The 15047-nt window shown below is 51.9% G+C and overlaps 3 protein-coding genes across 3 annotated transcripts; all 3 read left to right on the top strand.

Annotated features, from left to right (window-relative positions):
• Positions 1-1983: 1983 nt before the first annotated feature.
• ASPSYDRAFT_53315 (uncharacterized protein) lies at positions 1984-3056 on the top strand (the record flags this gene model as incomplete). The annotated part of the gene is made up of 3 exons (XM_040848666.1): positions 1984-2567; positions 2632-2927; positions 2986-3056. The coding sequence occupies 3 exons, from the start codon at positions 1984-1986 to the stop codon at positions 3054-3056; spliced, it is 951 nt and encodes a 316-aa protein (XP_040707466.1).
• A 1735-nt stretch (positions 3057-4791) lies between these two features.
• ASPSYDRAFT_53314 (choline/carnitine O-acyltransferase) lies at positions 4792-7416 on the top strand (the record flags this gene model as incomplete). Its single annotated transcript, XM_040848665.1, has 5 exons — positions 4792-5170; positions 5222-5251; positions 5305-5695; positions 5729-7227; positions 7289-7416. The coding sequence occupies 5 exons, from the start codon at positions 4792-4794 to the stop codon at positions 7414-7416; spliced, it is 2427 nt and encodes an 808-aa protein (XP_040707465.1).
• A 1932-nt stretch (positions 7417-9348) lies between these two features.
• Positions 9349-13888, top strand: ASPSYDRAFT_140238 (putative jumonji family transcription factor; the record flags this gene model as incomplete). The annotated part of the gene is made up of 5 exons (XM_040841028.1): positions 9349-9603; positions 9669-9766; positions 9822-10756; positions 10826-11876; positions 11986-13888. The coding sequence occupies 5 exons, from the start codon at positions 9349-9351 to the stop codon at positions 13886-13888; spliced, it is 4242 nt and encodes a 1413-aa protein (XP_040707464.1).
• Positions 13889-15047: the final 1159 nt, after the last annotated feature.

The following is a 15047-nucleotide window of genomic DNA, read 5'->3' as shown; positions in this document are numbered from 1 at the left end:
CTATTGGCTGACAAGGGCGGCACAATGATGTGCCTCCAGCTGCACCCGCGGAGATTATCTCGGATATGACAAGAGAAACCAAGAGAAGCCTCGGAATTGGGGAAATTGGACACAGTTTACGTGGCTCAGTGAACTGCCCCGCTAGATCCTTGGTAGCCACGCAAAACCTGAAATGGCTCGCGAGATGCTTCCAAAATTCTCAACAGACATCCAACCCGAATTGCCGGGTTCCTCGCTGAGGCGGTTCTTGTCCGGTTTTGCTGTGATCAGATTCGGATGTATCTGTCTCCATCGGCAGCGACCCCGGGGTCTCGATATGAGAATAATATGGGGACATTACGAATGCAAGGTCGCGTGGTTCTGATTGTGATATGGCTGATGGCGTTGCTGAAACACCATGTCTGATTCTGATTCTGAGATGGAGATAACCAAGGATAAAGATGAGGGGCGAAGACGGACAAGCCACTAGACGATCCGGTGAAATAAACGAGAGGTCGAGAACTTCCGTTGCAGAAAGAACGGTCGATGATTCGATGTGACAGCAGATGAACAGGTTGCAGGACATACTCGTTAGGTCAAAGTGCGCCAAGGACGTCAGTTCGATCGGTCCAGGGCTCCCGAGCGAACATGAAGTCAAAGAGAGGAGGCAGTCCAGACTCGACGATCATGGCCGAGTCTGGAGGAGTTGGTGGACGATTTTTCACCCCTGAGAGCAGAAGATGGAGCCGGTGTGTGGGCGCAGCGGCCAGAGGATGAAACATCAAGGCGGCTGCCGAGTGCCAAGTTTTGGTGGTTAATCATTTGCGAGACCCCTGAAATTAACCAGGATTTAGCGCCGCTGTGGGCCTGAGTTGTTTTGCAGTCTCCTTCCAACAGTTCAAGTCCAGCTTCTTCAGTCGGAGAATATTCTGGTCGCGCGGACCGGGCAATTAAAATAAAGAAGAACACACAATGAAGCATCAATACTATCAGGCCCTGTACTTCAATCATCAATAGAGCCCTGTCCCTGAACCGCGGTCCGCTGTGCGATTTGTCCCGCGGTGGCGACATGATTGGCCCCAATTGCCCGTACCTGAAACAAGAGGCGTCCCTGCATCTTGGCCACCGTTTGAAACTCAGCGATACAGTGAGATCTGGCCGGCGGACTTTGGTATGAGATTACTGACGGTTACGCGCCGAGGCTCGCAGTGCTGTGACAATTGGGTTTTCAGAAGGCTGGGACATTGCTCTCCCAGACTCTGGGAATGCCTGGTCTAGGGATCTTCGGCATGTTAAATCGCTCAGTGCGCGGATCAGAAAAAGGAGTCGCAGGCATTCCGCTTCCATGGTTCCAGCAATAGAGAACCACGTTGTAAAGAAAAGCGATAATAGCCCCCTCGCAGCCCGACTGCGAAGTTGATGAGTATAATACTAGTGCTCCCTCATCAAACAGTGGGCGTGGACTCCGTATAATGAATTAATTTGCGTTTTATTATCCCCAGCCAGATCTTGAGCCCCACTGGCCGTCGTCTCCTTTTGCGATCATCCCAAGCTTCGACCATCGTCCTTAGGTCCTTATTAGTTATTACGACAACCTCCCAGCTCCCTCGTCTTCTCTCGCCTCTTCTCTTCTCCCTCGCTCCTCTACCCAGCTCCCTCACCATTTGCTCCCTCTCCGTCTCGGTACGCTTTTTCCACTCCTTAAAAAGCGTCCATCGAGACTGTCATTCATTTATCAACCCTCCACGACTGGAATTCGTACCCCCCTGAACGCTCCATCCCCTGCAGTTGATCTGCACTTCCCAACGACGTCGTTATACTCGATTCATCCATCTCCGTCTGGGTGAATTGCAAGGTCGCTTTTCGCCTCCAATCGATCAATCAAGTCAGTCGCTCGGGTCACTTCCTGGTGAAGTCGTTCGATCGACACAGACAACTGACCTGTGGGGAAAGCCTATCAACAACTCGTGAATATCCCTCAAGTGCAACCAACAGCTTCTCGTCATGAAGTCTTCGATGTTCTTGGGTGCCATGTGCGCCCTCGGTGCCGTGGCCCAGGAGGTTAAGAACCCTTCCGAGATTAAGCCCTCCTACGTTACTACATGGACGACAACCACCGTGACCGACTGGACCACCAAGACCATCACCAAGACCATCACTGTTCAACCCACCAGCACCGCCGAACCTGTCTCGACCACAGTCTCTGTTCCCGATGCCCATATTAAGGTCAAGGAACCCTCGACCAGCTCTGCCAAGCCTACCACTAGTGCTGAGCCTACCACTACTGCCGAGCCTACCACTACCCAGGCGCCTGTTCAAACTGAGGAGCCGGAGCAGACGGTCTGGTCCACATCCTGGGAGTCGACTTGGACTCCAACCCAGTCTGCCACTCAGACCAGCACCGAAGAGAGCGCCGCCCCGTCCGCCACACAGACCCAAGCTCCTGCTGCCAACGGTTACCAGGGCAAGGTCCTCGACAGCCACAACATCCACCGCGCCAACCACTCTTCTAATGCCGTTACTTGGTCAGACGACCTTGCGACAAGCGCTCAAGTCCTCGCCTCGCGCTGTGTTTATCAGCATGACACGTATGAACAGCCCCAATGACTCTTTCCTCCGTTTGACGTTTCCCTTTAGCTAATACCTTTAAAGAGACATCGCTCCAAACGCCAACGACTACGGCCAGAACATCGGCTATGGTACCTCGGCAGATGAAGTTGCTGTTATGATCTCCAACCTGATGTACAACAATGAGATGGGCTATTATGAGAACCTTTATGGACAGGCGAACCCCGACATGTCCCTCTTCGAAAAGTGGGGCCACTTCTCTCAGATCGTCTGGAAGGGCACTGAACAGGTTGGCTGTGCTACCGTTGTCTGCGACTCGCTTGGCAATGTCGATTCCACCGAGCCCTTGCCCTTCACTGTGTGCAACTACAGCCCTGCAGGTATGTGGCCAACTTACAATGTTTAATGTATTTGCTTTGATCTGACATACTTTTCCAGGAAACGTGCCAGACCAATACGGTAACAACGTCCTCAGGCCTCTTGGCAAAGCCCTCTATGTCGCTGAATAAGCGTGAGGTCGCTCGCACTTGACCGACAGGAGACCATCTGGCACTCGTACCACGGCAGTAGTTTTGGGGGCCAGTTAGTACTGTTTTAAGCCTATTTGAAATTTTTCTTGTCTGTTGTAGCTGGCGCTCGCTGTATACCTGTCGGTCGTGGGCACTGAACTCGATACATGACAAAATCGGAAATTCAAGATTATTTCTTGTGGACAGTCATTTTCAAATTTCCTTCGTTTGCTGGCTATGCGGCTTTCCAGCTGCATTCGAGCTTTTGTGTTATGTACGCGATCATGCAAGGTTTTGTGGTTCTCTGCGCTGCACGCCTGGTACATGTCGTTTTATCTTCTCTTCTTTGTGAATATTTTACCACTCTTCGAGCTTGTCGATCGACAGGAATCCGAAACATTTCGTCTTCTCCACCTTTGCTGCTTTCCTTATCTTTGTGTGTGCATGGACAGCGTGTTTGGGTTTACCAAGAGACATGAAGAACGTTCGAAATACTTGAGCTTCTGTAGATCGAGCTTCGATATGCTGTACTACCGTAGTACCCCTAGGTAACGTAGATAGAGCATGAGAGACGCAAGCGGCGACTGTATGCGTGATGTCATCGCATTTTCTCCACGCGTAACACGTGACCCGAAGCGGTCCCCCGCATTCAGAAAGAAATCCAGCGACTCAAGAGGGCTCCCTTCGCCCGAAGAAAGCTTCGTTCCATCGGTCGGTCCGGGGTCCAGTCCTTTTGACGGTATACTGGCTTAGCTTTGCCGCTTTGGCACTTGATTGACCCGACGTTTTTACGGAATCATCAAGGAATGAAAGCCTTCGGGGCCGATAGACTTCTTTTAAGCTAATTCTTCAGGCGCCGGCTCGGTTGATCAGATCGCATCTCTGCATTTTGCTGACTCTCTGGTCCGATTCTCAGGATTGGCTGTGTACGGGACAAGCCGTTGGTACATTCCCTTCCTCCGCGCATGATATAAGTTTCCGCATGACATATCGCTCGTCACCCATCGTCATCTGAACCGCTTGCCTCTTATTCCTACGGGTTGAAGCAAATAGAATCCTCCATTACCATCTCATCTCAAAACCACCTTGACTTTTGTTTCGGATTTCCTCTGCTCTGTGCTGTTCTTCGACTAAGCGGACACAGCTGGATCTCTTGGCACTCGGATTTGCCTATACATTCGACTTACTACCAAGTACAGTAGTAGCTGCGTGGGCACCGCATCCGTTCCGCCGACGGGCCCCAAGCTCTACCCGGCCGCAATAGACACGATCCACCGCATCGAAGGATCCCGGCTGTCTATAGGCGTTATCACCTATTAGTTCTCTCTGGTAAGCGTCCCTTCCTCCGTTCTAAGATGCGATTTTGCCCGTTGTTCCGAGGCCATCCCCACTCTCCCCTCAGCCTTGACTCCCCAGATGCGGAGCCGTATTACCAGCCCTGGGGACTTCTATATATTCGTCCCATTGTCGTTCATAAACACCCCCCTCCCCGGCTATAAACCTTTTCGCATAAACACATTTTTACTACACTTTTCGATACTACTGAGGTCGGCATTTCCACTCCCTCTTGATTTGATGCGGTCATGAGATATTAATCTCCATGCCCTCCTACTGCCTACAAGATTGTCACTACTTCTACCGAAGCGCCTTACGCTTGCTTTCCATTCCAACCTTCCTCGCTTGTCATTACGATTAATCGAGCCCATAAGATCAGTGGATTTCATCAGCTAACGCGATGACCTACTCGTCAACCGCAGTTCGCTACTTTACAGCGCCAAAACCGCTGGGAGTATCGATGGAGTCTCCTCGCTCCCATCCGGCTTGCGAGCCGAAAATCAAGCCTACAACTGTGGATGGAGGGTTGACAGACCAAGTAACCAACAAGAGTGGTGGAATCACATTCCAACATCAAGGTTCTCTTCCGAAGCTACCTATCCCGGACCTCGATGGCACATGCCGAAAATATCTGGATGCCTTATCGCCCTTGCAAACAGCAAAGGAGCATGAAGAATCAAAGGCGGCAGTGCGGGACTTTCTCAAATCCGACGGCCCGGGTCTCCAAGAGAAGTTGCAAAAATACGCCTCTTCCCAAACGAGTTATATTGAACAGTTTTGTACGTTGGCTCCCAACATTAAGTGATTCCTAAGCTAATTGGTTCTATTAGGGTATGACTCTTACCTCAACTATGACAGCCGTAAGTGACTTGGTACCGCCACTCGTGCCAGACTATTCAACTGACTCCTGTAGCCGTTGTCCTCAACCTCAATCCGTTCTTCTTATTAGAAGATGACCCGACTCCTGCGAGAAATGATCAGGTTCCTAGAGCATCATCCCTGGTGGTTTCAGCCCTATCGTTCGTGCGAGCTGTCCGGCGCGAGGAATTGGCCCCAGATACTGTTCGAGGAACGCCATTATGCATGTATCAATACTCCCGCCTCTTTGGCACTTCGCGTGTGCCCACGGAAAATGGGTGCGTTATCAGTCAAGATCCTAACGCAAAACACATTGTTGTCATGTGCCGCGGTCAGTTTTACTGGTTCGATGTGCTCGATTCAAACCACGACCAGATAATGACGGAAAGGGATATTGCAATGAACCTTGAGGTAATTCTCGCGGATGCAGAACAAACCCCAATCCAGTAGGCGGCAAAGGGAGCCATGGGGGTTCTCAGTACGGAAAACCGCAAGGTGTGGTCGGGACTGAGAGACGTTCTTACAAAGGATGAGCACTCCAACAATGCTGAAGCTCTCAACATTGTCGATACTGCTCTGTTTGTCCTCTGTCTGGATGATACTGAACCGCATAACACCTCTGAGCTCTGCGCCAACATGCTGTGTGGTACCAGTGAGGTGGAAAAGGGCGTGCAAGTGGGTACCTGCACGAACAGATGGTACGACAAACTCCAAATTATTGTGTGCAAGAACGGCAGTGCTGGAATCAACTTTGAGCACACTGGTGTGGATGGCCATACTGTTCTCCGATTCGCAAGCGATGTCTACACAGACACAATACTTCGTTTCGCACGAACGATCAATGGCAAAGCTCCTAGCCTATGGGCAACAACTAGCCCTGACCCATCCAAGCGGGATCCTCGAAGCTTTGGTGATGTCAGCCCGACACCACGGAAACTTGAGTGGGATATGGCGCCTGAGTTGAGCATTGCCATTCGTTTTGCCGAGTCACATCTCGCGGATCTCCTCCAGCAACACGAGTTCCAAGTGCTTGACTTCAATGGATATGGAAAAAACTTCATTACGTCTATGGGATTTTCTCCCGATGCATTTGTTCAGATGGCGTTCCAGGCGGCTTACTACGGACTTTACGGACAGGTCGTGAACACCTACGAACCAGCCATGACCAAGGCCTTTCTACATGGGCGAACCGAAGCTATACGAGTCGTCACGAACGAATCGCTCGATTTTTTGAAGACGTTTTGGGCTGATAATCCCGCTGAAGACAAGGTCAACGCTCTACGGAAGGCTACGGAAAAGCACACCGCCACCACGAAGGAGTGCTCTAAAGGGCAAGGACAGGACCGTCACCTCTACGCTCTTTATACTTTGTGGCAGAGATCCTTCGACGAAGCGCCAGTTTCTGCGAACAACAGTGTCGACGAAGGATCAAATGGCTACACAAGTCCCTTGGAGTACGGATCGCCTAGGTCTCCATCTATCTCAGAGACAGATGGGTTGTCGTCCACAAGCGGCTACAGCCGGGCCATGCGCACTGTACCCCCAACCCCCGCCATCTTCAACGACCCCGGTTGGGACAAAATTAACAACACGATCCTCTCATCATCCAACTGCGGCAACCCATCCCTCCGGCACTTCGGTTTCGGGCCGACGTCCGCAGACGGGTTTGGGATCGGGTACATTATCAAAGACGAGTCAATTTCGATCTGCGCCTCATCCAAACACCGCCAGACCGCGCGCCTGATGCAGACGCTCGAGTCGTACCTATTCGAGATCCGGAAGTTGCTGCGCACGACGAACCACAAGCCAGCAAGCCCACGAACTAGCCGCGCCCGCGAGATGGAGATGATTGCAGAGCGGGTCCAGCGCGATCAACGCCGGGGTCGCATCGTCCGTACCGACACGGGCCACCTGCGGGCCGGGACCGAGACGCCTACGACCGATAGCGGGGAGATGGAAGATGATGGTATGGGCGGATGTAAGTTACACCACTCCTGGACCTGCGTTAATGTCGGCGGCTAATGTGAAAACCTGTCTAGATGGATTCTTCGATGCAGGGATGCTCCTCCATGCGCTGAAGGGGTTGAATGTTGATCGTGAGCGGGGCAGCGACAAGCCTGAGCGCCGACGGTTTGTCGGCAAAAAGCTACGGTTGAATGAATATTAACCTGGATGGAAATCTGGATATCCACTTTGCATTATTTCAATTAAGTTGGATCTTGAGCCATGTTGAGCAATGTTTTTCGTTAGCTGAATGATTTAAGTTTTCAACATATTATCATTATCATTATAAACTTCTTAAACTTTAACGTCGAGTGCTTCCTCAATATAACTCGCAAAACTAAGGAATAAGCGCCGTCCAAAAACGTGATACCTCACACCTTATCCCCAAATCAGCCTAATGCAAACCGCACAACCCGACATGCATGCACGCGGTCCATTGAGGAAAATGGGGCGTCAACGCAGGACGCAGAAAAATGGATCTTGAAATATCGACCGATGATCGAGAGCAGAGCGCCGCAAAGGTGTCCGTGCCGTGCAGGTATAAGCCAACGACACTGCTGCCATTCTGCCACGCATATGCACCAAATGCACGGGTTGAACTTTGATGGAAGATTACTCACACAATTACCGGACTGTCACCATTGCACTAAACACAACAAGCAGGCGAGGCAGGAGCTGGGAGAAGTCGGGTAGGCTGCCGCTGGTTGGGAATTTGGAAATATCCTTAACCGACCGAGTTACAAGTTCCAACCCCTTCCCGTCCCTGTTTCTCCTCTTTCCAGAAGCTCTTGCCGCCCAGGGATCTGCTGTCCAATAGGATTGGATGATGAGATCATACCATGAATATCGCCTGGAAGACGGGCTAGCGTGGGTGTTAGTATTTATCAATCAATCCATCGAGTCGTCTCACGGTCTCAGGGGTTGGTCTGTGCCTCTGCCTCATGCGAGTGAGAGTCAGCGGATCCGTGCTCTTTCCGGCGCCCACACCGCCCGGCAGTACGATGATATCGTAATTTGCCGGTTAGTCATATGCGCCACGTGACTGAGGCTGAGTTCGGTCGTGGTTTGATCGCATTCGTAATTGGTGGGTAATGGATAGTTGTTGGGGATATTTACTTGGTTGCTAGTGCAGGTTCATGTTAGTAATTTTGTGTTTATAATTTGCAATTATTGCGGGCATCTTTTGTATTTTTTTGCCCTTTTGATCCCTTGGTAACCCCGACACCGGAGCGTCTGTCGTGATCTGCCTGAATTACAGCGACGTACGTAAGGAATACACTAGCGGTTTGGACTATCCCCGATCCAGTCTAGTAGATGCCTGAGTGCCCAGGCTGCGCATCGCTCATCATTCCACTTTCCACGTCCACTGCCGTTCCTCAAATCAGGCCAGACGCTGGTTCCACACGCTCGACCTTCCGACGTGAATCTCCCCCTGCTTTGGCTTTCCCTTCCACTAACAAGTAACAACTTCCTGCCTCGCAACTGTCGCCGAGCTAGCGCCTGTCGACTGGATATCTTCTGCTTTTTAGTCCTGTACCACCGCAAATCTCCTCTCTTCATTCCCTTATTCCAGAGGAAGAACGACCTTGTGCTCTGTGCTTTGTGACCCGGTCTCCTTGACACTCGACTCATCTCATGTCGGCGGGTCCCATCTCATCATTAACTCGCTAATTAGCTCAGTGACCGCTCGGCCGTCGGGACCCGTTCCTTATCTCGTATCCTGCGGCTGCGTTCGTCCTTTTTCCAACCCCTTCCTTCATCGATGAGAAACGGTTTGCCTTAGCAATTCACTCCAGGCAAACTGGGATCCTTCCAGCAACACTATCTCGCACGCTTTCTTATTCCGACAACTCTCGTGCTATCTTTTGGACCAAATCCCGATCGTCGCAACGAAGTCCGGCAGCCATAAAACCTCTGCAGATAACGAAGGGCAGGGGGAAGAAAAAAGAAAGCAAACGCCTGCCGATTTCTTTTCCACTGTTTTCCCCGACCGCTGGGGATTCATTACCTGCCGTCGATCAGCGGTCGCATTCTCGACGACGGCATTCGCACTTCCTGAACTTTTTCGACCCTTATTTTCATACCTCGCATGGTGATGGCTGCAACGATTGATCGCCCGCCTCTTGAACAGATCGCGGGCGGGCCTGCGACTGATGCGGCTTCGATCACACCTCCTCACAGCGTCAAAGGCAAGAAGGAAGCACCGGATGGAGCTCCTTCCGAGCTGTCCGACCTAGAGCTCGACTCGAAAACCACAGGCGCCCAGGAATCTCCATCGGTGGAAGATGAAGATGAAGAGATTGAACCGGATCATTACTACGGAGGTGGCAAGATTCCTGTCTTCAGACCTGTATGTCGCTTCACTGCACAAGAGCCCGGGTTTGTGCTGTTGTTGGCTAACTGAGCGTCTTGCAGACAATGAACCAGTTCCGCGATTTCCAAGCCTTCATCGACAAAGTCGACAAATATGGGATGCGCTCAGGGATTGTCAAAGTCATCCCGCCCAAAGAATGGTAAGGTTGTCGGAACTCCAGGCGTGATCTTAATTAACCCTTTCGTCTTCTCCAGGAGCGATGCCCTTCCGGCCCTTGACGAAGCAGTCAAGAAGATTCGCGTGAAGAACCCAATCATGCAGGAATTTCACGGCTCCCATGGAACTTATACCCAGGCAAACATCGAGAAACAGAGATCTTACAACTTACCCCAGTGGAAAGCGCTCTGTGAAGATGGCAGTCACCAACCGCCTGCTCGCCGAGGGGAAAGGAGGAGAAACCAGGAGCGTGCTAACCGTGCGCCTTCGGCTCCCAAACCCCAGGCAACGCGGTCGGACACCCCAAAACGAGGACCTGGACGCCCGCCCAAGCGATCGAATCAGGCGAAAACCAAGGAAGAGGCAGTCAAAATCAAGGAAGAGCCCACTGCGGACGACAGTATAGACAATATCAAACAAGAAGGTCCGCCCACGCCAGTCTCGCCTGAATCGAACCCCGTTGAAGCGAAATCCGAAGCTCTCAGCGACGGCGAATCTCTGCCTGCACCGAAATCAAGAGCACGCCAGCCCAAGTCGGTAACCGCGCGAAGGAAGCAGAACAAGGGTGACATCATCGACCACATTGATGAAGAAGCGTATAAAGATTTCGATTACCGCATCCATGATAACCAAGCCTATACCTACGAACGATGCGAAGAGCTAGAAACCGCCTACTGGAAGTCTCTTATGTTCAACAACCCGATGTATGGTGCAGATATGCCAGGCTCTCTCTTTGACGAAAATACGACCTCTTGGAATGTTGCGAAGCTACCAAACCTCCTCGACGTCATCGGGCAAAAAGTCCCCGGAGTTAACACTGCATACTTATACTTGGGCATGTGGAAGGCGACTTTTGCGTGGCATTTGGAGGATGTGGACCTCTACAGTATCAACTACATTCACTTTGGCGCCCCTAAACAGTGGTATAGTATCTCGCAAGAGGATGCTCCCAAGTTTGAACAGGCAATGAAGAGTAAGTATTTTATACCTTTTTCGTGGCCCACCCGTGAGTTACAGGCAGCAGTTCTAACGGCAATTTTAGGCATCTGGCCCAGCGATGCAAAGACTTGTGGCCAGTTTCTCCGTCATAAGACTTACCTCGTCTCGCCTAGTCTCCTCAAGTCACAGTACGGAATCACAGTCAATAAAATGGTACACTATGAGGGCGAGTTTGTGATTACATATCCTTACGGGTACCACTCTGGATACAACCTTGGATACAACTGCGCCGAGTCTGTTAACTTTGCGACCGAGAAGTGGCTAGACTACGGTCGGGTCGCCAAGAAGTGCAACTGCGAGTCCGACAGTGTCTGGATTGACGTGGACGATATCGAGCGCAAACTCCGCGGCGAATCAACGCCTGAATACTACGGCGAATTTGATAGCGAGCTCGACGCAGTTGAGGGTGCCTCTGATCTCCTCACACCTCCGCGTAGTGTGCCGGAAAAGAATTCCACACGTGGCCGTAAACGCAAGCTTGATGGCGATATGGCCAAGGTCAAGCGCGTGAAGGTGGATTACCCGAAGAAAATGCCTTGTCTATTGTGCCCCAATGATCTAGATTATGAAGACTTGCTGCCCACTGAGGATGGCAAATCTCACATCCATCGGCGGTGTGCTTTGTACACTGAAGAGACTAGCATTCTTCGCGACGAATCCGGGAAAGAGGTTGTGTGCGATATTGAACACATTCCCAAGGCTCGCATGGGTCTCAAGTGCCTCTTCTGTCGGGAGGTGCGTGGGGCATGCTTCCAATGCAACTTTGGTAAGTGTACGCGGTCCTACCATGCCACTTGTGCGCTTCTAGCAGGAGTACAAGTGGAAGAGGGTGCGGTCACTGTCGTGGCAGACGATGGAAACCAGTACTCTGTGCCTAGTGTGGACTTGAAGTGCAAATACCATCGCCAGAAGAAACCATCGTGGATGACTAGCAGCGAGTCGCCGGACAATGACCGTAAGTTGATCGAGACTGCTCGGCACCTCGTTATCGGCAACCTTTTGCAGTTCCAGGTCGACAAGGAAATCAGCGGAGCGGTGGTTCTCGAGAACCGACCCACGGAACGCACTTTGCTGGTCAAGGTGCTACCACGAGGGTAAGTAGAATTCCCCCCTCCCCCGCCATATACTCCGATCTATGGTGGGGTGGTCTGTTTGCCTTTTTCCTATTTTGGATCCCATGAAGCTGACTGGTGCACGGTTCAGAGACGTAATCGAGTTACCATACCGCTGGATGCTTGTTGTCCGAAGGAGCAACTTTGCCCCCCTGGCGACAGGCATCAAGCCACTTCCCGCCCATTTCGCCCGAAAGCCCGAAGCTCGGAGGGAATTGGAATCCGCACTGCCTGTGGCAGGGAATCCATTTGGCGACGGGCGATCTCCGTACCAGTGGGCCGAATTCGAGACGGTGGAAAGCACTAACCGTGCTTCTGCCCCACCGATGGTGCAGGTCAACCTGGACAAGATGGAACAGATCTGGTATTATTTGGGCCAGTCATCGACCGAGTGTAGGGCTCAATATACGCACAACCCTAGCGTGGCCATCCACAACCCGCGGTCGAATTTCCTGGACAGCGTCAAGTCCCTTGGCGCCGTGATGGCCCGACTCCCCTCCTACCCCCACCAGCGCCTGCCTCCTTATGTTTTGACTGCCCCTCATCCTCACCTCCTTTCTTCTGCCGCCGCCACCACCACCGCCTCCGCTGTCGCTGTCACTGCTGCTGCTGCTGCTGCTGCTTCCCGCCCATCGCTGCCGCAGCGCCCTCCTTTTGCCCCTCCTCCTCGCTCGTCTCCCGCTGCTCCGACCTCTGCTGCTGTTGCTGCTTCTGCGATGCCGTCAGCCTATCGCTCTCTTCCCAATCAATCTGCCCGTCATGCTCCGTACCCGCAACTCACCAAAGCCCATATTCAATCACAGCAGCAACACAGTCATCAGCAGCAGCAGCAGAACACGAACGGCTCCGTCACCACCAATAACAGTCACCTCCCAGTCAATAATTTTGCCGGCGTCCGCGAGATCATTGCCCGTCGTCGACTGGCCCAAATCACTGATCATGCCAATGTCTTCGCCGGGTATACCATTGTCAGCACGGAATTGGTCGTAGAAACTCTCCTGGGGCCTATGGGCTCGGTGCCGCCAAGCAATGGCCTCGAAAAACTGGAGCTTGCCATGGCTCAACAACGCGTCCAGCCCCGTGCTTCCGATGGAACACTTCTGCCGATGCAACCCCTGAACATGCGTTCCGAAGAAGTCACAAGGCTATTGCAGATGCTGCGGTTCTCTCTCATCAGCCATCGCGATCGCCTGGACGTTCTTCAAAAGAAAGAATCGGAAAATTTGAAGCAGGAAACGGCAAACAAGACCAATGGGGCTGCCGCCAAAGTACCGCAGAAGTATGCATATCTTGAGCAACAGCGTGAGCAGGCTCCCACTGTGTATCAATCTCCTTACGATATGCCCTCGGGGTTCACCGAGTATGCTCGCACGACATTTGGTCTCACGCGGGCTGAGCCAGAACTACCCATACCTTCGCTAGCGAACGACTACTTCGCCAGCCTCTCGCCTGAGAATCAAGAGAAGATTCTCAAGACGTGTGGCAGTTTCGTGCAACGAGCCATGGAGCGGTCGGCACCCCATAGCCGCCAGAGTTCCGCCTCGAATCTCCGGCTCGCCTCAGCGTTGGCCCAACAAACTGAGAACCCGACCATTGATATAACAACGGTAGAGGACATGCCACTGTCAGGCCTTGACTTCCCGTTGCGCGCAGATTCACCATGCTCAAATTTCAGCCGGTCGCATTTGCGATTCCACTCACCAAATGACTTTACCAACCACGGTACAGAAGTTCACCACGACCATCATGACCTGTTCGGGGACCAACAAGCCAACACTCGGTTTTGGCAACATGGTCCGTGGGCCGCTGGCGATGGAAATACGCCCAACGAAGAGAGTCGACCGTTCTTTGGGCCTCACGAACGGTTGAAGCACGATTATGCCTCGTCTGATATTTCCTTGGGTCGTGGGGGGCCGGGCTCATTGCACTCTGTCGATATGGCTGGGTTCGGCCTCGACAACCCTGACGACCTTTGTGGCGCTCTTAGCCCTTGACTGTGACTGCTTATAGACAAGCTCATGCTTTCTTTGCATGCTGCTGTAACTGCATCATCATGTAACGATTTATTTTTAGGATTGACGACTGCATGACGGGCGTTTGTATTTTTGTGTCCTTCGTTTCTTCGCACAGGATCCCTTCATTAACGACCCCGCGTCATGACACGCTATGATCATGCAGTTGACGCAAGCTGGGCCGGTTATGGTTCAGCTGAGGGACTTGTTATATATCCCCTGTGTTTTTTCTTCCATTTCCAAGAAAACTACTCGAGTTTTCGAGAATGGGCAACAACGACGGTTGGGAGAAGGAACCACCTTGGCCCATATTGCAGCCACACTGCAGCCGCTGCCGGCCTGACACATTACATTAATGGCGCCTTCGCCCGCGTGCGTTCCCTTTGCCTATGTCGGGTGCTGAGTGTTACCCGGTATCCAGCGTATTTGGTCCTCCCGTCGCCCCTTCTCGGTTTTTCCTCTTTACCATCACGACGACCCCTTCTCCTCGCCGACTTCAAACAGCCCTCATTCGCCGCCAAATGAAAAAAGAGCAACCAAAAGCAAAAGCAGAGACGATGAAGATTAATGGTCTTTAGTGTTTCTCTGTGCTACAAGAACATCACGAATTGTCTCATGTGCCAATACACCTTCCCTTTTTTTTGATACCCCCGAATTCCCGTTGTTCCCTGTTGCTACTTGGCTGTTCCTTACTCTTACCTCCCTCCTGTCGTACCTCCCCTCATGTCCCTTTTGGCTACCCTCCAGACCCTTACTCCCCTTCTCTTCTATATTGGCGCTCATCTTTGTCCATAGAGGAACTGGCATCTTGCAACGTGCTCGCTAGTGATGTGGATGACCGATAGATGTGGCAGCCGTCACTTTTTAGTGACAATTCGCCCTGATGTATGTCGAAAACGATAACTACGAATGAATAAATGAATATATACAATTGATTTCCCTGTGAATATCTCTGAATTGTAGCGTTGTTGAAGTCCATTTAATGTTTGAGAGTGCACCATGGTTCAGTCTGGCGCAGCGGCCCACATAAATCCGTCTTTCTCGGAGGCAGGTCTGCAGCTTATCAGTGCATCAATGCAAGGGACGTAATATTCTGTGGTCCGATCCGCGGTTATCTTTGCTATCAGTGTCAGTCTCATAC

Source organism: Aspergillus sydowii (assembly GCF_001890705.1).
Source record: "Aspergillus sydowii CBS 593.65 unplaced genomic scaffold ASPSYscaffold_1, whole genome shotgun sequence".
NCBI classification, from domain to species: Eukaryota; Fungi; Ascomycota; class Eurotiomycetes; order Eurotiales; family Aspergillaceae; genus Aspergillus; species Aspergillus sydowii.
The sequence above is the reverse complement of the archived record's forward strand: the minus strand, read 5'-3'. Positions and strand labels throughout refer to the sequence as shown.